Source organism: Rhinolophus sinicus, chromosome X (genome assembly GCF_036562045.2).
Source record: "Rhinolophus sinicus isolate RSC01 chromosome X, ASM3656204v1, whole genome shotgun sequence".
Taxonomy (NCBI): domain Eukaryota; kingdom Metazoa; phylum Chordata; class Mammalia; order Chiroptera; family Rhinolophidae; genus Rhinolophus; species Rhinolophus sinicus.
In genome coordinates, this window is record NC_133768.1 from 73,973,655 (window position 1) to 73,995,552 (window position 21,898).

The 21,898-nt window shown below is 40.9% G+C and overlaps 1 protein-coding gene across 7 annotated transcripts in view; it reads left to right on the top strand.

Moving 5' to 3' along the window:
* The first annotated feature begins 2,712 nt into the window (after nucleotides 1–2,712).
* MID2 (midline 2) overlaps nucleotides 2,713–21,898 on the top strand; it is an 87,798-nt gene continuing 68,612 nt past the window's right edge. Inside the window, exons 1-2 of one of the 7 annotated variants that reach the window (XM_019715213.2) lie at nucleotides 2,713–3,062; nucleotides 15,795–16,510. In XM_019715213.2, coding sequence (XP_019570772.2) covers nucleotides 15,851–16,510 — 660 coding nt within the window. In that variant the 5' untranslated portion in view covers nucleotides 2,713–3,062; nucleotides 15,795–15,850. Of the gene's footprint in view, nucleotides 3,063–3,117; nucleotides 3,209–3,488; nucleotides 3,663–15,794; nucleotides 16,511–21,898 lie in introns of those variants that run through there. The other 6 variants (XM_074323418.1, XM_019715212.2, XM_019715209.2 and 3 more) reach the window with 6 other exon arrangements.

Genomic DNA, 21,898 nt, shown 5'->3' on the forward strand with positions numbered 1-21,898 from the left:
CTCTATATATACTGTTTTTTTCTATACATACATATCTACGATAAAGTTTAATTTACAGATTAAGCCCAGTAATAGTTTAACAACAATAATTACTAATAAAATAGAACAATTATAACAATACTGTAATGAAAGTTATGTAAATGTGGTCTATCTCTCTCAAAATATCTTGTACGGTACTCACCCTTCTTTTTGTAATGATGTGAGATGATACAACTCCTACATGATGAGATGACGTGAGGTGGAATTTTCCGTTTAATATTTGCAGACCATAGTTGACCATGGGTAGCTGAAACCATGGAGAGCTAAACCTTGGATAAAGGGGGAGGGTACTATAACATAAAGTTTACTGTTTTAACCATTTTTGAGTGTGCAATTCAGTGGCATTAAGCACATTCACAACGTTGTGTAACCATTCTTACCCTCTAATTCCAGAACGTTTTCATCATTCTAAATAGAAACTCTGTACCCATTAAACAACAACTCCCCATTCTCCCCTTCCTTCAATCCCTGGTAACCTCTATTCTACTTTCAGTCTCTATGCTCTTCCTTCTTTTAAAATTGTTTTTGAAAAGGTAATACATAGACATTATACAAAATTCTAACAATAGGAAAGGGTATATCAATGTTAAATACTTCTCCCTCCTCTGCTGGATCCACAGTGTAATCAGTTTTTTAGGTATTTTTACTGAAGAGTCTACCTATATAGAAGCATATGTGGACATATACCCTCCCCATTTTTTTACAAAGTAGTAGCAAACCATACACAGCTTGCTTTTTTCATTTGACAATATCTGATATATATATATATATATATATATATATATATATATATATATATATATATGTATATATAATGCCTATATATAATTCTTATTTATCCACTCATCTGTTATACTAGGATCGGTTTACTTCTGACCCATTAATTTTTTTCAAAATTAATTAATTGTTTACTGTGGCAAAAAACCCCACATAACGTAAAATTCACCCTCCCAACAATTTCAAACTGTACAGTACAATATTGTCAACCACATGCACATTGTTGTGCAACAGATTGCCTAGAAACCCCTGCCACCCCATCCTGCATGACTAAACTCTACACCCACAGAAACACAACTCCCACCTCTCCACCCCACCAGCCCCTGGAAACCACCATTCTACTTTCTGTTTCTATGAGTTTGACTACTTTAGATACCTCCTGTAAGTGGGATCATGCAGTATTTGTCCTTCTGTGACTGGCTTATTTCGCTTAGCATATTATCCTCAAGATTCATCCATGCCATAGCATATGAGAGGATCTCCTTTTTTAAGGCCGAATGTATATGCCACAGTCTACTGTATGCATACATGACATTTTCTTTATCCATTCATCTGCCAATGGACATTTAGGTTGCTTCCACCTCTTGGCTATTGTGAATAATGTTGCAATGAACATGGGGGTGCAAATATCTTTTCGAGAGTCTACTTTCAATTCTTTGAATATATTTCCAGAATTGAGGTTGCTGAATCATATGGTAGTTCTATTTTTAATTTTTTGAGGAACCTCTGTACTCTTGAGGTTTTTTTTCCATATTGGCTGCACTGTTCCCACCAACAGTGTACAAGGGTTCCAATTTTTCCACATCCTTGCCAACACTTATTATTGTTATTTTTTTAAGTAATGGCCATTCTGACAGGTGTGAGGTGATATCTCATTGTGGTTTTGATTTGCATTTCCCTGATGATTAGTGATGTTGAGCATCCTTTAATATGCTTGTTGGCCATTTGTATGTCTTCTTTGGAGAAATGTCTATTCAAATCCTTTGCCCATGTTTTAATCGGGCTATTTATTGTTTTGTTATTGGGTTGTAGGAGTTATTGATATATTCTGAATATTAACCCCTCATCAGATATATGGTTTGCAAATATTTTCATTCTTGCCTTTTCATTCTGTTGATTGTTTTGCTGTGCAGAAAATGTTAAGTTTGATGTAGTTGCCACCTGTCTATTTTTGCTTACCTTGCCTGTTCTTTTGGTATGACTGAACTCATTAACTTTTACTTCTCCTAGAGCCAGACTTTCATCAGGATAGCCTGGTTGTGACTTTTACCTTCATTTCCATCTCGGTGCTCTCTAATACATTGTTGAACGGGGTGATGCCTAATTACTATTGGTTCCCTGATGGGATACACCCAGAGCTACCATAATTTTTCTGGACTTGTTCCCATGCACAGTAATTGGAGGCTTCTGTGAGACGGGGCTGTTTCCTCCCATTTTCTAGCTTCTTTCCCCTTCATCTCCCTTTTTACCCCATGTTAGGAGCAGACTCTCCTCCCGGCCTCCTCCTTCTTCCCTCTGGTGTCCTCCTTGTGAGTGGGTCAGTGGTCTCTGAGCCAATGACAGGTCAGCTGACAGGCTGACTCCAGACCAATGAAGTTTCTAGGCTCCAGATCAACCAATTAGCTTATTAGGGACATTGAATACCTGGATAGCTGGCATCTGTCCCATTGTTCTCTTAGTAGGGAACCTCTTGTTTTGTCCATCAAAGATTTGAACGTGCAAATGAAACCTGCAAATGAAACCTTTTTTTTTTTTTTTTAAATTTTGGTGGCTTTATTCCATCCCCACAACTTCTGCCCAAGGCCAATAAAACACAGCCATTCTCCTTTTGTAAAAAGAAAGAGGGGTTGGGTTTCCTTCAATTGTCTGCCTTTTTCTGTCTCCTCCACTATTTTTGTTTTACTCTGTAGTTAACTTTGCATAGAGCAGCTTCATCCGGGGACCTGTGCGGTGGGCCTGGGCACTCTCTCATTGCCGGTTGCAAGGGTCTTTTCCGTATTCCAACCTGGGGGTTTGTGGGACCAGGGGCTTGGCGGGTGGGAGAAGAGTTGCTTTCTGTATTTCACACACATTCTGCGCGCGATCTCTCTCTCTCTCTCTCTCTCTCTCTCTCTCTCTCTCTCTCTCACACACACACACACACACACACACACACACACGCACGCACACACGACCGCTCAGCACCTCTCGGTGTGTATTCCTTCAAGATGACAGGGCGCTGGAGAAAAGGCTGCTGGAATCAGCTGGTAGGTACAGTAGTAACCCGAACCCCACCCACCCGCTGCCTTTGCTTGGTCAGGTTTCTCCCGTCACTCCTGCCTGGGGAGAAAACATGTAAACGCGCTTCCAGAGGAGGGGCTGGGGTAGCTGGGAGCGGCGGGGGAGGCTGAAGGTGAGGCCGGGAAGGTGGCCGAGAGCCCCCGCTGCCGGGCCCTTGTCCGTACTCCCTCCGGGCGTCAGCCCCAATCCTGTTGGCCCCCACCCCACCCCCTTTTCGAAGGGATTGCTTTTTTTCCCCTCTGCGGCGGCGGAAATGACAGTGTGGAGCTGCGGTGGTGTCATGGTGCTGCCCCTGGACTGAGGGGGCGAATCTAAAACTCTTAAGTTTGGAGCGTCGCGACCGCCGTGCTGTCCCTTGCGGGGCGCGCGGACGGGCGGATCCCGGCTGCTGCGCGGCGGCAGCAGCGAAGACGAAGGCGGGCGGCGGCCTAGAGCGGCGGCGGCGGCAGCTCGGGGAGCTCGCGCCAGCGGCGGAGCCGGAGCCAGCTCGCGGCGGAGGGAGGCGAGCGCCCTGCGCCCTGGGGCGCGCTGAGGAGATAGATGGCCGGCACCCGGGAACGCTCTGGGTAAAACGCGCCCCCTCGCCGCGGCCCCCGGGGGCCGAGCACCCCGCCGGCGCAGGGCTCGGCCCCGGCTCCAGCCGCCTCTCAGGTGCGGCTGGGGCCAGCGCGGGCCGAGGACTCCGGGGCTCTGCGGGGCAGGGTGACGGGCCCCGAGAGGCTCGAGGCGGCGGCGGGGGCCCCGTCCTGGCCCTGGCTCCACGTTGCGCCGTGGAGCCCCGGGTTCCCGTCGCTGCTGCCCTCCTGGGACGGAGTTTGCACTCCCGGTTGCGGGCGGGGGCGGCCCGAGGCCTCCCTCACAGCCGGGCCGGGCCCAGCGCGGCCAGTCGAGCGGCTCCTTCCCACGAGCGCCTTCCCACGCTCCCGCGGCCGGCAGCCTCCTCGGCCCTGTTGGCGCCCTTTGGCCGGCCGTCTGCCCGGCGGTAGCTGGTGTCGCAGCCCCATATGCTGCGGACACCCTGCCGGCGGGGAGGCCCGGCGAAACTTAATCCCCTTTCTGCCAGGGGAGCGACCCTTGAGTCTCCGTCTGCGTGGTTCCTTATTTCTGGCCTACCTCAGAAAGCAGCTCAGGAGGGAGAGGGGAAACTTACATATGTCCATTGGATAGACTGCGACTGAATCAAGGAGAGGTGGGGTTTTTCCATTCCTGGCTTGTCAGAATTAAGTAAATAACGGTGGAGTAGATTTTCAGAAACATTTTTGGTGATGATAAGGTTTAGGTTACTTAGCACTTCATGCGCAGCACAGTATTTCTGGGAGACATTTCTCAGAGCAGGAAATTGGGATCCTGGGGTCCGGGGTTCTTCACTTTCTCTCTTCTACACTCTCCTACCGCCTTCACACTCACGCACCTTCCTACAACATCATACACCTACCTGCCCACCCAAATCTGCCCCCGCCATCCCACAGGCCCTTTCCCCCATCAACCTGTGTACTCCCAGCCGCCCAGCAATGCAGCTTCTTGCTTCTCAACCAGTTTGCCTTTTTCAGGATTTCTGCGTGTGGGGTGGGTGGGTAGTGATGGTTGTGTGTCTCCGAGGAGGAGCCCTTGTAAAATAATATATTGGAGACTATGTAAATAGACAAGTACTGTGTTGGTGTTGATTCCTCCGATTCTCAGCTTGGGCCATGAGGGCTACCTTTAACCCCACTCTGTTCCTTCTCAGTATCAGTTCTCTGGCCGTGTTCCAATAGAAGGGAAAGGCTGAAAAGAGGAGAGTTCCTCCCCTACTTCTTGCTCTACCCCGAACCCTTACATCCCCCCTTTCACCTCTCTCCACTCATGACTGCCTGAGGGGGAAACAGTCTTTGCTGTTTTATATATTCCTGCCCAATCAATTAACTTAATGCAAATATATAATGTGAATTAGATTTTTCCTGATTGTTCCTCACAACTTGATTTATGTGGTTGAAATACAGGTCTAGGAGCCAAGAAGATCAGAGAGTTGTCCCAAATCTGATGTTACATTGGCCTGAGGACATTCCTATGACCTTTCTTTCATAGTTGATGCACTTGTGTAAAAGGCATAATATAGTGTACTGGGTTTTGTGAGTCTTGACTTGGTCCTTTGAAGATAAAAGGGTTCACTAAACCCTCAGCACTACACTTTTCAAAGAAAGTGCTTCATTTACCTTTTTATTGGGCTAATAGATTGACTAGGTATAAGTAGGAACCCTAGTTTACTGGAAATCTTAACTTGCCATTATTAGCCCCCCTGTAGCCAAATCTATCATTGTACTTAGGTCCTTAGTCTGTTTTATTTTATCTAATGCACATACAACTCAATGAAACATCCGTAAAACTAAGCATACAGACTAATGGTGATTATTTTAAGTCGAGGCTTAAATCATACCTAATGTACTCCAACCTAACAATCTGAGTCAGACGCATTTGAAAAGGTAGCCTCACCCATTTTTAGCCTTTATGGGGGGCAGTTAGCTAGTTTCTACTGAAAAGTGCCATAAATAATTTTAGGCATGGCTCTGTAAGCATGATTAGTATCTAGCAGTGGTGAGTCAACAATATTTATTAAGTGCCTATAATGTTCGGAGTCCTCTGCTGACTGGGCTGAGGCCCCAGCCCTGGCCTAGCAGTTTGGCACCCTGCTTGTTTGAGGCCTACCTCCTTACTTGCAGTTCCAGGATTAGGACAGGGAGGGGCTGTGTGGAGCAGGGGTAGAGGCGAGGCATATGAAGGGGCGATTGTTTCTCTTATTGACTTTCATGACTACTAGACTTCTCATCTAGCATGTTGTACCTTGCATGGCCACCCCCAGAACCCCTGCCACAAATCAGAGTGACTTGGTTGCTTCATGAATGTATCATCCGAACAGTGCAAATTGATTTAGATGAAGTTGGTTTAGTTAATCCCTCCTCTTTAAGTACCGGGCAACTTGCTCCAACTTGCAGATCCTAAAGCAGTGCCAGTGGAGTCTCATAATTGCATCCAAAAATTGCTTTGGGTACTGAGCCTGTCCATTCCCTCATCTCTCCTCCCATAAAATCTGCTGACACCATGACAGTTGAGAAGGGAACTACAGAAGGAGTATGTCTTTACCACTCAGCAAACCTCACTGGCTTGGTGAAGAGGTGAGAATGTCTTCTTTTCACATATCCCTTAGCACTCAGGTTTTCTCTTTCCCAACAGGGACACAGAGCCCTAAAAAGGAGGTAAAGACAGGGCTGAGTCACAGACTGTGTCAAATGGCTGCTCTCAGAGATACCTGCTTGGCCTGTTGTGTGTCTGTCACTCAATCTTTATGGATTTTGGTCACTCCATAGCTGTTAGGCCATGGGGTTTGGGTGCTAGTGGAGGCCACGGGGTGCTGCATTTCCATTCAGCATTAAGGTTTTGTCTTCTGTGCACAGAGGAATGAACATGAGGCAGTATGTTTGTGAAACACCTTACTTCAGCTGGATATCTTAACTTGGAGCCTTTCATCATCAAAATATGACATGTAACATATTGATACTGGATATATGACAGGTCAGGAGAGTTCACAGTTGTTCACTTTTTGGTGAATGAAATTTTGGTACCAAGGTGGTGTTGCACTAATGTCTGTGTTTCTGATTGATTGATTGAAATTTATTGGGGTGACAATGGTTAGTAAAATTATATAGGTTTCGAGTGTACATGTCTATAATACATCATCTATGAGTATATATTACATTGTGTGTTCACCACCCAGAGTCAATTCTCCTTCCAGCACCATATATTTGACCCCCTTTTCCATCTTCTATCTTACCCTCTGGTAACCACTAAACTGTTGGTGAAGGACCTATACACTGAAAACTATAAGATATTTTTAAAGCAAATTGAAGAAGACACAAAGTAACGCCTGCATTTCAGATCTCTCAAAAAAACATCGTCCTCATCATTGAGCAGGGTAGAGCAAAGACTAGAAAAGTGTTCCTCAACCAGTGTGTTGGATCATGCTCACAAGTGAAAAGACCACGTAAGTGGTGTTGAGACAGGAAATTTAAATATAATAATCCCCCTTGTGCAGGCTACTAGTCCCCCTTATATTCCCCGTCTTTTCCAAGAATCAATATATGTTTCTCCATTTTCATGAAGTAAAAGTCTGTTAAGAGTCTTCTGTGTGCCCTGGAGGTCTGTGGCTGTTTGTACTGTTTCTCTTTTTCCATCTTCCCCTTCTCCACGACCAAAGGCAGACATTGACTTTTCAAAAGTCAATGTCTCAGCTTCTGCATTTCCCTTAGAAAAGCCATAGGCTGCTAAGACTACTAGAAGTTAAAGAATGGGTGATAGTGGGATTTTGAGTAATGTGCCAACATCCCACCACTCCTTTCTCCATATGGGGTTCACCTGAATGCACATTAGGGTGTTGGTTCAACCTAAGTGGGTGAGCAAAGTATCCTTAGGAAGGCTTGTCCTACTTGGGTTCTTGTCTCCCTGCAGAGAGAGCTCTGACTGCCTGACCTTGGGCTTTGTTTCAGTCTCTTTTCTGCAGGTCAGACTCCTCTGGTTGATGAGCAGAACAGCATCTCCAGCCTCTGGATCTTCCTCTTACAGAGACCAAATGATCTGATAAGAAACTCATTGTATACTCTAAAATCCTCCTGTAACAGAAAATCCCAGTGTTTACAATTTGTCAGGTTAGGAGCATAATGTATGGGTGTGGCAGACAGCGCTGATGTAGGACAGTGAAGTGTCTGCGTGTATACAGCCCAGAGGTAGAAAAATGGTTTACCGTCCTGAATCCTCGATTGCTTTGTCTATAGCCTTTTGTTCAGTGTTGCTAGGCTCCATGTGGTTCCCAGGGGAGTAGAAGCTTGATTTCAAATAGGCTTCTGTTCTCTGTCCCTTGTTTCTGACTTGAACTTGGGGTCCTCTCAGCCTAGCATTCAACAGAATGCCCTACATACATATATTGCCAGTTTTATTCTGAAGTAGAGATGCCTGCCCATCCAGGTGTGCCACTGAACATTTAAACATGTACAGATATTTTATTGGGTAACAGAGATTGGGAAAAACAGTCCTGGAATAGATGGAAAACTGTACTGGTAGCAGTAGGTAAATTAAGTTTGTTCTCCATTTGTTCCCCAACCTTGCAATTGCCAGTGTAATCTGCATTAAGATAAAGGTGTTAGGAATTGTACTTAGGATTCCTGACAATTATCATGTGCTACCTTGGCAAATCCATTTCTTGGTTACTTAGATTATATCTTTACAGTTGTAGCAGATTTAATACTTTTAGTTCTGCTATTGTGATATTCATTTTCATGTTTATGATGACTATATTGTATAAAACACCCAATGGTTGGATTTAGGAGCTAATTATTGTAAACAAAAATATCATTCAATCCACATACTATAAAATATTAAGCAGGATTTAATAACCTATTAGACAGGAACTGGCTCTGGCGTTCTCGGTCAGTTGGTAATTAATCTCCAGTCCTGAGCTCTCCCTGTGCATGATAAAAGCTTAAGAGATGAGAAGAGAGACAGTTGCTCCCTTGGGGGGACTCTAGTCTAACAGGGAAGTCATATGAGCATAACAGATACCACAATCAGATGCATGGTCCTTCAGAAAACTTGCAGGGGAGTGTGATTGTCCTCTACCATGTCAACCATTTCTTTGGGATGAATTTCTAAACATTGGCTGTTTTCCTTAATAACTAGCTTTGTATATGTCATCTGAATATATGATACTAATATCTATATTTGTAAAGCAAGTTAGTGATTTTATTTTATTCTCATCTGACCCTCACAAGAGCCTGTGAGATGGGCAGGGCAGGTATTTTTCATTCGACAGATGAGGGGGCTGTGGCCCAAATAGTCTTACCTAGGATCACTCGGCTAAATCACTTTAGAGCCAGGACTACGACTGGGCTTTATTATGAGGATCAAATGAGGTAATGGCTTTGGAACCATTTGAAAAGTATAAACTGATACACAAATGTAAGATGACTGTTATTGTTAATTATTCTTAATGACTACCTAGCCTCTTTGTTCTGGGTTTCTATTTTCAGTCTTTATCTGTTTAGGGTGAGAATTCTACGCATTGGTTGCCTTTTATGTTTCCAAATGATCTTTTTTGAGCTCCAAGGGATTTTTTTCCTACTAATAGTATGCTACAATTTCGTTGTCTTCTTTTTCACTTCCAAACAGTGTTCTTATTAGTTTATACTCCCGTGGGACTCCCCTCCCCTTTAGTGGCCCTCTCAAACACCCATTTTATCTTCCCTGAGTTACCACAGGCAAAACCAGCCACTGTTCTTCATCACCTTGGCTTAGCTAAGGAAAAGTAATGCATTTTGTTTACTTCCACCTCCTCTCATGATGATGCCTATTGCTTGTCAGCCTTTCTAGTCACACTAATAAATAAGAGTTGTGTTTTGAGGAGCAAGTTTTCAATAATCCAAGGTGTCTCTCCTATGTGGTAACAGCTTGCAAGAGCTCTGTAATAATAGGATGTCAGAGCTGGAAAGCATCTTAAAGAGATCATCTGGTGATTCTAGTCCAACTTGAGCAACATTTTACAGTTAAGGAAGCATCAGACTCAGCCAGGACTCATTTGCTCCTCCCCCAAGGCAAGGAGACCGTTTCTAGTGTTTTAAGGAAGAGTTCAGGGGACATTAATGTTAATATCCTGAAGAATGTTTATTTTACATTAGTTTGTTTTTTAAACAAATCTTACAACTCAGCTCAATCCTCATTCTACAGCCCAGAGGTGTCTTTTTCTCTGAAGAAAGGGAGACGGTGGCTCCTCAGGGAGGTAGTGAGAGCCCAGAGCCATGCTCTGCAGACCTAAAAGATGAAAACTAGATGGAATATAAACTTTTGAAATAAGTGGGCATTTAATTATGTTCAAATAACATTTCAAATGATAGAATTCTGCCAAGTGTAGATCATGGATTCTCTCTCAGCAGAATTAACTGAATGCTGGATCTGAAGGGTGATGCTGAAATGGGTCTTTCATTTTGTAATGCAAAATGTATTATTTTTATCTTAGTCGCCTGCTTTTAAACTCCTCTTTTCTATTTCTACCTACTCACACAGCCTTATGATACAGTTTATTGTCATCAATTTCTTTTTTCAGTGGTGTCAGCCTGAAGGGAGGGTGGGGTGAAGATACGCCATGAAAAACATTTCAATAATAGAGCAAGGACAAATACCTAAACATACATATTTGACTACATGGGAGTAACTAAATGATATGGAAGGGATCAAATCAGTGTATGTGGACATGGGCATTTGTTTTTTAACATGGCAATTGGTCTGCTCTCCCAGACATTTCATCAGTGCATTTTTATGACAGACCATTGTGTTTTCTGGCAAATGCTTCATGATTACCTGTCATTGGGTTGTACCTTATCAGGTTCACATCCTGTCTGTATCCTTAGCAAACTCTGATTCTGCATAGATTAGTGATTCACAAACTTTTTGAAGTTGCAACACACTGCCATTGTTTTATTTTTGTCATACCACTCCCCACTGTGTTTCCTAAAAGTATTTTATGATATAAGAATCAAATGTTTTTTAGGAGTTTATATTTTTAAATGAATAAAAATTGGGAGCTGAGAATTTTTTAATACCCATTGTTCATTAGAGATATCCCAGGTTATTGTAAAACCTAGACAGAAAATCACTTACCTGGAAAACAATTGAAAAGAGTAAGCAATCCAATAGAGTTTAGAATTAGTACATAATTACATAGTTGGCAGTATAGTATACTGGTTAATTCTTCACCGTCCGGAGTCAAATTCGGGTTTGAGACTTTTTAAACTGAGGTATAATATGCATATCAAAATATTCACCGTTTTAAAGTGTACAGTTCAGTGTTTTTTAGTATATTCATGAAGGTATGCAACCGTCACCATTATCTAATTTCTGAACATTTTCATCATCCCCAAAAGAATCCCTATACCCATAGCAGTAATTCACCATCCCCCCACACCCCTAGCCCTTGGCAACCACTAATCTACTTTCTGTTCTTAGGGGTTTGCCTATTCTGGACATCTCATATAAATGGAATCATATAATTTGAGGCCTTTTGTGACTGGATTCTTTCACTTAGAATAATGTTCTCAAAGCTCATCCATGTTGTAGCATATATCAGTACTCCATTCCTTTTTCTTACTGAATAATATTCCATTACATGGATATACTATATTTGTTTATCCATTCATCAGTTGATGGACATTTGGGTCATTTCCATCATTTGGCTATTATGAATATTGCTACTATGAACACTGTGTACAAGTTTTTGAGTGAGCATGTCTTCAGTTTTTCTGGATCGTATGATAACATTGCATTTAATATGTTGAGGAACTGCTGAACTCTTTCCCAAAGAAGCTGTGTCACTTTACATTCCCACCAGCAATGTACGAGAGTTCCAATTGCTCCACAGCCTGGTTGATATTTGCTGTATATATTTTTAATTATGGCTATCCTAGTGGGTGTGAAGTAGTGTTATAGCCATCCTAATGAGTATGAAGTGGGATCTCAATGTAGTTTTTATTTGTATTTCCCTAATGGCTAATATGTTGACTATCTTTTCATATGTTTATTGATTATTTGTATATCTTCTTTGGAGAAATGTCTATTCCAATCCTTTGCTCATTTTTTTGTCTTTTTATTGTTGAGTTGTAAGAGTTCTGTATATTTCTAGATACTAGACCCATATCACATTTATGATCTGCAAGTCTTTTTTTCTCATTCTGGGAGTTATCTTTTCACTTTCTTGATGGTGTCATTTGCAGCACTAAAGTTTTAATTTTGATGAAGTCCGATTTATCTAGTTTTCTCTTTACTTGTACATTTGGTGCCGTCTAAGAAAACATAGCCTAACTTAAGTTCATGAAGATTTCCACCTATGTTTCCTTCCAAGAGTTTTACAGTTTCTGCACTTACATTTAGATCATTGATCCATTTTGAGTTAACATTTATGTATGGTGTGAGGTAGGGATCGAACTTCACCCTTTTGCATGTGGATATCCAGTTGTCCCAGCACCATTTGTTAAAAAGATTAGTCTTTCCCCCATTGAATGGTCTTGGAACCCTTGTTGAAAGTCAATTGAACATAAATATATGAGTATATGAGTTTATTTGCAGACTCTCTGTTATATTCTGGGTTTGAATCTTAGCTTTGTTACTTATAAACAAGTGTGACCCTGGACAAGTTACCTTTTATTTTATTTTGTTTTGGTAATATAGGGGGTTGTTGTAAAAATTAAATGAGATAATATATGTAAAAGGTATTATTTAGTGCCTGGCACATAGTAAATGCCCACTAAATTTTCAGGGGAAAGATGCTTCGATAATCAGGGAATTAAGGAAAATGGGGGATGGTTGAAAGGATGCTGAAATATTACAAGTTACTAGAACAAGGTGGCCTCATAAATGAGAGATGACATGAACAGGTGTTTGAAGAAATTGAAAAAAATATTCAGTTCCCCAAAAGTTGGCTAAAGAAGTTACTATACAATGATAATAGAACAGTATAGAAAAGTTACATATTGTAAGCAACAGACTATAACCAGCATATATATTATTTATAGAATTGAGACTTTTACTCTGTCAAGGACTCTTTTGGGGACATTTTGAATGCTACGGACAACCCTCTTCCCATGAAAATGCATGTATGACATACACACAACATTCTTCAAACAATTCCAGAAGATTCAGGAATCCCTGGTTTAAAATCCTATTTTGACCTCATCTAAAGCAATCCTGATCCATACCATACTTTCTTAAGCTTGATTTCATAGTGAGGTTCAAGTGTCACACTTACTTGGGAACAATTTTTAGGGTTCTAGGAAAATTTTAAAGAGTTTTTCCTCTGCCCAAAAGAATTTATACAACACCCTCCTAAAGACTTAGAAGAGCTGTGGTACTCTGACTTTTGTATAGGTTTCAACACACGCATATGTTTGTATAGGTTTCAACACATACATATGTCTTTCAGCAGTGTTCCTGACCATTTGTCATTTTGGCGGGAGGCCTTACTTAATCCTCCCAGGTATCTTCCAACACAGACATTGAGGAATGCAGACATGCAGTTCTGGAAGAGATAGTAATAGAAATGCAGTGTGAGATGGAAACGGGCCTAGAACAAAGAGATAAAATTCTGGAAGGGACTCAGAATGAGAGGCAGATTCAGAGAAACCCAGAGGGACACAGAGAGACAAAAATAGAAGCGGAAATATGCTGTTTAGAAACTCTCTTGTAAATAATCAAGATAAACTTCAGTGAAAGAGGTGAGATGATTGAAACAGAGGTGTAGGGGAAAGAGCACAGGCATTGGGACCCAGTGCTCTGGGTATGTATGTTCATGGCTGATTTACTTAACAATGCCGAGCCCCAATTTCCTAACTATAATACGGATATAGTAGTAGTATCTTCCTCACAGGCTCCATGATAGGATTTAAAGAAATAATGTGTGTAAAGTGCTTAACATAGTACTCAGAATACACGAGGTGCTGTATAAAGGCTAGGCCCCTTCCAGCTTCTTCTACTTTAAGGGTTCCTTTATTTAACAATTATTTAATCTGTGGTGGGTCTGAGGCATCATGCTTTGAATTTAAACAATGAAATAATTGATGCCCTCAAGGAGCAGGGAGAGTTAGCTGGAGACACAGATATGTAAATGAAATAAAACAGAATGTTCTGGAAGCCACCAGTGGATGAGGTGACAAACATGTAAATGAGAGAACTCCTAGTTTTCTAGGCTTGGGAGGTGATATTCACCAGATAGGGAAAATTGGAAGAGGAGCAGGTGTTTTGTTTTTTCGGGGGCAGGGGAAAATAACAAGTTTATTTACGGATATGTTGACTTGAGCAGTGGAGCTATGAAAGGGAATATTCTGGCCTTGAGTGGAAGTTGGAATCTGTCATCTCTAAAGTCCCTTCCAATTCTAAGATTCTTCAATATATGTACATTTTAATCGTTTTACTTTTTCATCTCTATAGGTGAATACGGATAGATGTTGTAAGCTACAAAATACTAGCCAACAATTTTCAAGCGCTTGTAAATTGTAAAATAAAAATACCACACATCTCATTTTTTAAAAATAGTTATTCAAACATCTGAACTTACCAAACCAACTGAGAGTGTCAGTTTTACAAAAAGTTGCTTCACTTTTGCAGCTCAGTTTCCTATAGCTTTCCACAAAATTGCTAGTTAGTTCAGTTCACTTAAAAGTTTTGATTTAGAAATAGCTTTTAGGGATACGTCTATTATACTTTTGCAGCAGGTATAATTGTACTCAGTCATTAAGTGAGAGGGCTATGTGGATATCCGATAGATGACAAATATGAACAAATATCAATGGCAAAGTCAAGCCCTGATGAGTATCTCCAATGATAGTGAGGTGATGACCAAAAGTTATTCAAAAGCAAAAGGATGAAAAGATTAGCACTTTCAGTCAATACCATATATTTGATATTGTTCCTTAGTTAAGTCTAGCTTACAATATTTATGTGTGTTGATTTTAATTAATGGAAGACCCATGGCACCAAGTATCTATATGTTCAGCTCAGAAATGTCTGTGAGAGAAGAGATAGATCGACCAAAAGTTTGGTTTCTTGTCAGTTGGGTGACTTCTTTTACTCTGATGCACACCAAAATGAAGGTTACCGGATCTGAAAATGTCTGGCTCCTCACCTTGCTAATTTATATCTAGATCTTGATTTGCATCTTGTTATGTTTTAGGAAGTATGAAAAGACACATGGGGAGGTGAGCTTGTGCTAGTTCAGCAGGTGTTAAATAATAAAACCAACTGAAGCCACAAGGTAATATGTTTTCATTATTGCTCAGCTATTACTGCTGAGTAAGTCGAAAAATTAAAATCATTTCTCATTCAGCCTGATGAAGAGTTTTCTGAAGGTGAAGGAAGAAAGTGAAAATGAAAACTATCATCTTTTGTCTCTAGTAACTCACTTTACTAGAAATGGGACGGAACAGAAATTTCCATGTGGTAATAGGAAGTAATTCAAGTTCATTCTCTGAAGAACTTATTATCCTGCACCTAGAACTACATTTTTCTAAAGCTCTCTCTTCTTCTTATGCAGGCTCTCAGAATGGAATCATTTCAGGAACTGGAGAGTTAGTTTGAAATATGGCCTTGTTTTCCCTCCACTTGATGTGAAATAGGAGCAGCCCCTATATTTTATCTTGAAGTAAGATAGGGAACAATATTGGAGAATGGAGATTGAGAATTTTGCAGAGCCTCAGGCTCATCATAGTCGAGGACAAGAAATGTCAGTGGAAAATATGTAAGGGAATGATCCATGCCGATGTTGTGAGCTGGCCTAGTAACGTGAATCAGTAAACCAGGATTCGGAGGTGGCCACTAGGTTTTGTTTATTAGTGCAGGAAAATAAACTCAGGCATTTGTCACAAACAAGGTTTGAAAAGGGAGAAAGCCTTTCTGATTAATTCCTGGATTGCTTTCCTATTGCTCCAGCATCCTTGGGGAATGCAGCATGTAAAACCTCCATTGATAGATTTATTGGGGTTATTACTTTGTGAGGTGTGTAAGTGTCTAATCGCTATGCTGTTTGTACATGTGAAACTAATAATAAAAAAGCCTCCATTGGTTAGTGGATAATTACGCCACATCCATTTTTCCTTTGGAAATGCTTAATGACTCTTGCTTTGTATTCCTTGCAGGTGAAAGCCCAGCCTCTGTGGTTCTTAATGCCTCAGCAGGATTATTTTCATTAAAGATGGAAACACTGGAGTCTGAATTGACCTGTCCAATCTGCCTAGAGTTGTTTGAAGACCCCCTCCTGCTCCCTTGTGCTCATAGCCTCTGCTTCAGCTGTGCCCATCGCATCTTGGTCTCTAGCTGCAGCTCTGGTGAATCCATTGAACCCATTACCGCTTTTCAGTGTCCTACGTGCAGGTATGTTATCTCGCTGAACCACCGGGGCCTGGATGGCCTCAAGAGGAATGTGACTCTGCAGAACATTATTGACCGTTTCCAGAAGGCTTCAGTTAGTGGGCCCAATTCCCCAAGTGAGAGCCGCCGTGAGAGGACTTACAGGCCCAGCACCGCCATGTCTAGTGAGCGAATTGCTTGCCAATTCTGTGAGCAGGATCCACCAAGGGATGCAGTGAAAACATGCATCACCTGTGAGGTCTCCTACTGTGACCGTTGCCTGCGGGCCACACACCCCAACAAGAAACCTTTCACCAGCCACCGCCTGGTGGAACCAGTGCCAGACACACATCTTCGAGGGATCACCTGCCTGGACCACGAGAATGAGAAAGTGAACATGTATTGTGTATCTGATGACCAATTGATCTGTGCCTTATGCAAACTGGTGGGGCGTCACCGAGACCATCAGGTCGCATCCCTGAATGATCGGTTCGAGAAACTCAAGGTAAGGGATCTGGGAAACATCCCTGACACAGCTTTGTCTCTTTATACACAATTATACAGTTAGCAATTTCCCTAATAAAATGGGTCACTTTTCTTATATGACAAGTGAGTTACCTCCAAGTTGTTCTCGTGAGGAATAACCTACTCACCTGCAAGCTCTCACTGGAACCTATTTCTTCTGTGGCACAAACCTGCTTGCATTCATTCACCCCTGACCAATTCTACGGGAGGTAGCCCATGGCCCGCCATACTAGGAGTCCACGAGGGAAACAGCACCCTGTCTCCTCTGTCAGTGACACATTGCACACTGCATATCTTTGCCATGATCTTTCCACCTCTTCTTTTTAAAGTATATGAGTGCCTGTGTAGGTGTACTACAATTAGCATATGTGTTGATTTGCATATTTATGTCATAGCAATGGGAAGGTTGGGTGTGTCTCTGCATAGGTGTGGGTGGAAGTGTCTGAGTATATCTCTGTAGGTGAGAGATTTTTGTGGAGGACAGCAGTGTATGGTTGCACATTCAGTACACTAAAGAAACAAAGGCTTGGCATGGGCCACTACAAATTGCTGTCAAGCCCTTAATGCAGGACTAAATCCTAAGCCTGCCTTAGAAAACAAAACAAACAGATAAAAAAGGAACTTCAGTGTACCATGAAGTCAGGAGGGCTAATCAAATACGTGAACTAAAACTTTAAACCAAAAGCCATAAATATTTAATCCAGATCAGATTTTGTGCCAGTATTCATTTTTGTGGGTTATGGACTGACGTACTTGTTTGCAGTCCCTGCCTTGGAAATTCTTAATATTTCATTTGTGTTCAGTGGACAGAGTTTTCCAAAGTTGTTGGGCCATATAATATTTATGTGCGAGTCTAAGTGCCTGTTTTTAAAGCCCTACTGCCTCATGTTGATGTTAACAAATGTCGGCTCCAGCAAATTGTTTTATTCCCATTGCCTGCCTGCTATGTGGTTTAAGTTCTTTTAAAAAGGGATCAACTTACCAGAAATTCCAGAAAAATAAAATGTATAAATGAGTATTAAGATTACCACCCCAAAATAAGGCCTGAATATATAAGCCAAGCTGAAAGGAAGACCCAGATAGGGTGGAAGGAGGGCAAGAAGGGAGTGGAGAGTTTCCTCTTGCCATGCTCTGGAAAAGTCATTGTAACTTATGTAAAAATTATGACACTGGTGAGGGTAGTGATCCTCAGAATAGGATATGTATTCCCTTCTGTAATTTGTGGCAAGCAATATTGAGAGTAGTCACACTGACAATGGTTTGTGCCTTTTTTTGATTATTATTTACATCTAATATTTATAAATGTGCACAAAGTTCAATGTCTATCTGTTGATTTCACTCAAAGTGATATTCATATCAAGACTGCAGAGAGGAATAATCTCCTTGACTTTAAGTCTTAGCATCGTAAGAAGTTAGGCCTTGAATTTGGCCTCTTTGAAGCCCTATACTTTCAAGTGGTATATAAACTGAGAGTTTGATAGGTTGAGCGATTTGGTCAAAGTCACAGAATTTGAACTGGAACTCGGCTTCTAGGTCCTGAGTTAAGTATTCTTTCTGCTGCAGCCTGCTGCCACTTTATTTTGGACCTAAGTTTCCCCCATGCAATGTGATTTGGAACTAAACTTTATGCTCCAGCAGTTGCACACATCATAGGTCACAGATAAATGATTAACAGCATCAAGGAAAGGATATATTATTGTATAAACTTACAGCTTCATAATGGGAAGTGATGGGGCGGGGCGGGGTTCCAGGAAGAGTGGGGGAGATGGAGAGGATAGAACACTGCCAAATATTTGCAGGTGTTGGAACTATAATAAGACATTGGCCTTGAGAAATATTCCAAACAGAAAAATCTGTATCCATATGTACTACTGAGATAACAAAAAACTGGCTAGAATAAGCCGGTACCTACAGAACACCAGCTTTTTGAAGACATCCGAAAACATGAAAACATTGGGTGATTGATTAGATATTTGGCATCATGCAGCTATAGCTCTCGTCTCCAGGGGTGGATGGAGCACAAAAGTATTTTACCAAAAGATACTTTAGTCTGTAACTAATGGGTAATTTTTGGAGAAAGAGGCCAGATTTTGAATTGTTCCCCTTTAATTTTTTAGGAAATGTGCAGAAAATTCTGATTATAAATTAAGTGGAAACTTTTTTTGCTCATTTTTGGATGGAGAGTAGAAACATATGAATCATTCCCAACTGTGTGGTTTGTTATGTTGTCTGGAACATCTTGGACTTTAGGGAGGGAGAGGGAGGTGCTGCTTGTGTGTGTGGGAGGGTCACTTTGGTTTGGTGCCAAGTGGAAAAGGATATTAGTTCTCCACAGTAAGCAGAGAGAAAATCTGACTTTTAGAGTCATATATACGCACTTTGAGTTAATTTTAATTTAGAAAAGCATTTAGGATTATCCCTTTAGTCTGTTTGATTCTTCCCTAAGGATAAAGGAGAAAGCCAGCTGTCGGGGAGATGGCCTTGTGCATACTCCCCTGGCCCTGTGGGGTACATGGGGGTCCTACAGGAGAAGAGGAAAAATGATTACATATACATATACATATACATATACATATACATATACATATACATATACATATACATATATATATATATATATATATATATATATATATATATATATATATATTTACTTTCTGGCCAGTAACCGATATGGTATTTATTTGTACTTTTTGGTTGTGGAGCTTCATAGTTGGCATTTATAACTCCCCTTATTGGACTAAACTCCTGATTAGGATTAGTGGTGTCTAATATTTATTTGTTCAATAAGGAATGAACAAACCATTATGTTATAGATGAAAGGTCAGAATAACCAGAAGCCAGCCTATCTTCTTAACATGTACTCAAAACGGATTACAGGGTTTGGGATACTCAGTATAGTTTATTATCCTTATTTAGTTGTCTAGTCTACCTACATGTCCTTCAGAAAGCTTCCCATGGTTTAATTAATTCTTCAGTTTCAAAGAATAATTGTGTTCATGACAGTTATTAGTAGTAAGCCCTCTCAGAATAATTATTTTCTCCCTTACCTCTCTAGTCCCAGTACTTCCTAGTCCCAGTATATAAATTAGTTCATGGTATGTGCCACCTTTCTATAAAACTGCTTCACATTTTTGGAGTTTTCATTGTCACGTGAGTTTCTCCTGTTAGAAAATATTGGTATTATTGTATTAATACATGCTGGCTTTATAAGAAGGTCAATTTCAGTGGCTTTCTATTGGTGACAGATCTGAACTCAGTATTCTAAGTCCTGTACAGCGTGGTCCCCATGATGCCCATCTGTCTCTTTTCTCTACCACTCTCAAACATGCTACCTTCATCTACCGAGACTAGCTTCCTACCTGTCTGCTCAACGTGCCATTCTCTTTTCTGACTCTGAACTTTGGCTCTCACTTGTGCTCTTCTCTTGGCCCGTTTAAGAATCTGGCCTATTCTTTAGTGCTCAGTTGAAACCCCACAAGGCCACTCCAACACATTCCAACTATACTATAAATTATTTGAGACCAGGCACAATGTCTTTTGTTTCTTCAGTATCATCTTAGTGTCTAGCACACATAGTCTATGCTCAAGAAATCCAAATGAATTAAATCTTTGTAATGGATTTGCAGGAAGTGTACCAGCATTTATAGCTTGCTTTGGTTTTCATTTTATAAAATATAAATCTGTCTTGCCATTATGAATACTTTAGAAGTCTGAAAAAAATCTGTGAACTACTGATAATGTTAAAAACTAAAGTGTTAGCAAAAGTATGGCATGTTCTTAATTTTAAGTGCCTGTTCATTTTGATTGCTGGGTTTTCTAACTGCCTAAATGTATGGTGACATCTGTATAAATCAGATGTGATTATTATAATTCTCTTTGAGAGTGATGTCTTCACATTTCCATGCCCACAGCCTGCCAAAAATATAGCTGATGAAAACCTGGGGGAATAGAGGAATTTCCTGAAAAGAATAAACAAGCACATTTTCTTTTTCTCATTACATTTCCACAAATTCATTACTACAAATAATTCTTAAATGCAATTACATTTACACATCAGGGATCTTGTTGTTATAAAATATTACCTGGCACTAGAGTTAGCTTTTTGTTATGGGAAAGTAACACACACACACACACACACACACGAAGAGACGGTGACAGAAAGAACTAAAGATTGCCAGACAAAGAGAAGAAGATATGAGACTTGGAGAATGTTCAAAGGAAAGCCACAATGAGGATTAAAAGGTTGGAAAATATGATATTCTAAAATCTTATCATAGTTGATTGCTTGTCCTTCTTCCTACTCAGTCACTCTGTCATCCACCCACCTATTCTCACTCAGCCACCACCTTCTCCCCGTCATCAGCTCTCAGTCTACTCACCCACTTGACACCCACTTCTGTCTGCCAAGACAGATACCGTCTTGACTTACCTACCAATGGTTATTTGACTGTTTTTGAACCAGTATGAGTATGAATATAAGAGAAAGAAAGAGAAATACTTTTATGAGAGACAGAGTTGAGAGAGGGTATATTTGCATACATGTGTATGTGTCATTATATAAAAGAGTGTTTGTTTCTGCATTGATGAGTGGCTGAGAATGACTCTGTGTCTGTGTGTCTATGTCTGTCTATAAATGTGTGTCACTGTGTGGAGGAGGAGATAATATCTGTGTTACTCTTCTGTGGGTATATCTGTAGCTCAGTTGGATATAAGAGGGCCATGAGTGTAAGGCAAGCTTTCTGTGGACACCCTAAGGGGGATTAGGACCTCAGTACAACCTATCCTGATACTAGGGATCTCCCTAATAAATGAGCCAGATCATGCATCCTTATGCTAAGCAAAATCTTCAGGGGAGACCAGGGTGGGTTATCATAGGTAAAGAAACAGAAAAAGTTTTTTCTCACTTTTACTCGCTTAGGTACTGAAATCACAGTAACTAAATATAATCAGAGCAAAGCCTTTGAGTCCATATATGTGCTCTCTAAGGTATGGTGGTGCATATGTGTGTATGGGGGAGGGGTAATATCTGTCATGGGCTTTCTCAGCTAAACGAGCCTTCAACTCATGATCGTAAAATCATTCTTACTTATAGATGTGGCTTCTCCGTGGTCTGTTAATTGTCTAAGATTTACTCTGTATTAGTGATTTTATATATACACAGGGTGACAAAAAAAATGTATACACATTTTAAGAAAGGAAAACTGTATTAAGATTGTTAATACTCAATACATACCAATAACAAAAGATGAATACAAGTCACGTTTGACTTCTGCAATTACAGGAGGTGCTCAAAGTAGTTACCATCAGCGTCCAGACACTTCTGATTATGGCGAACTACTGCTTGAGAAATGCTGACCAAAGTGTC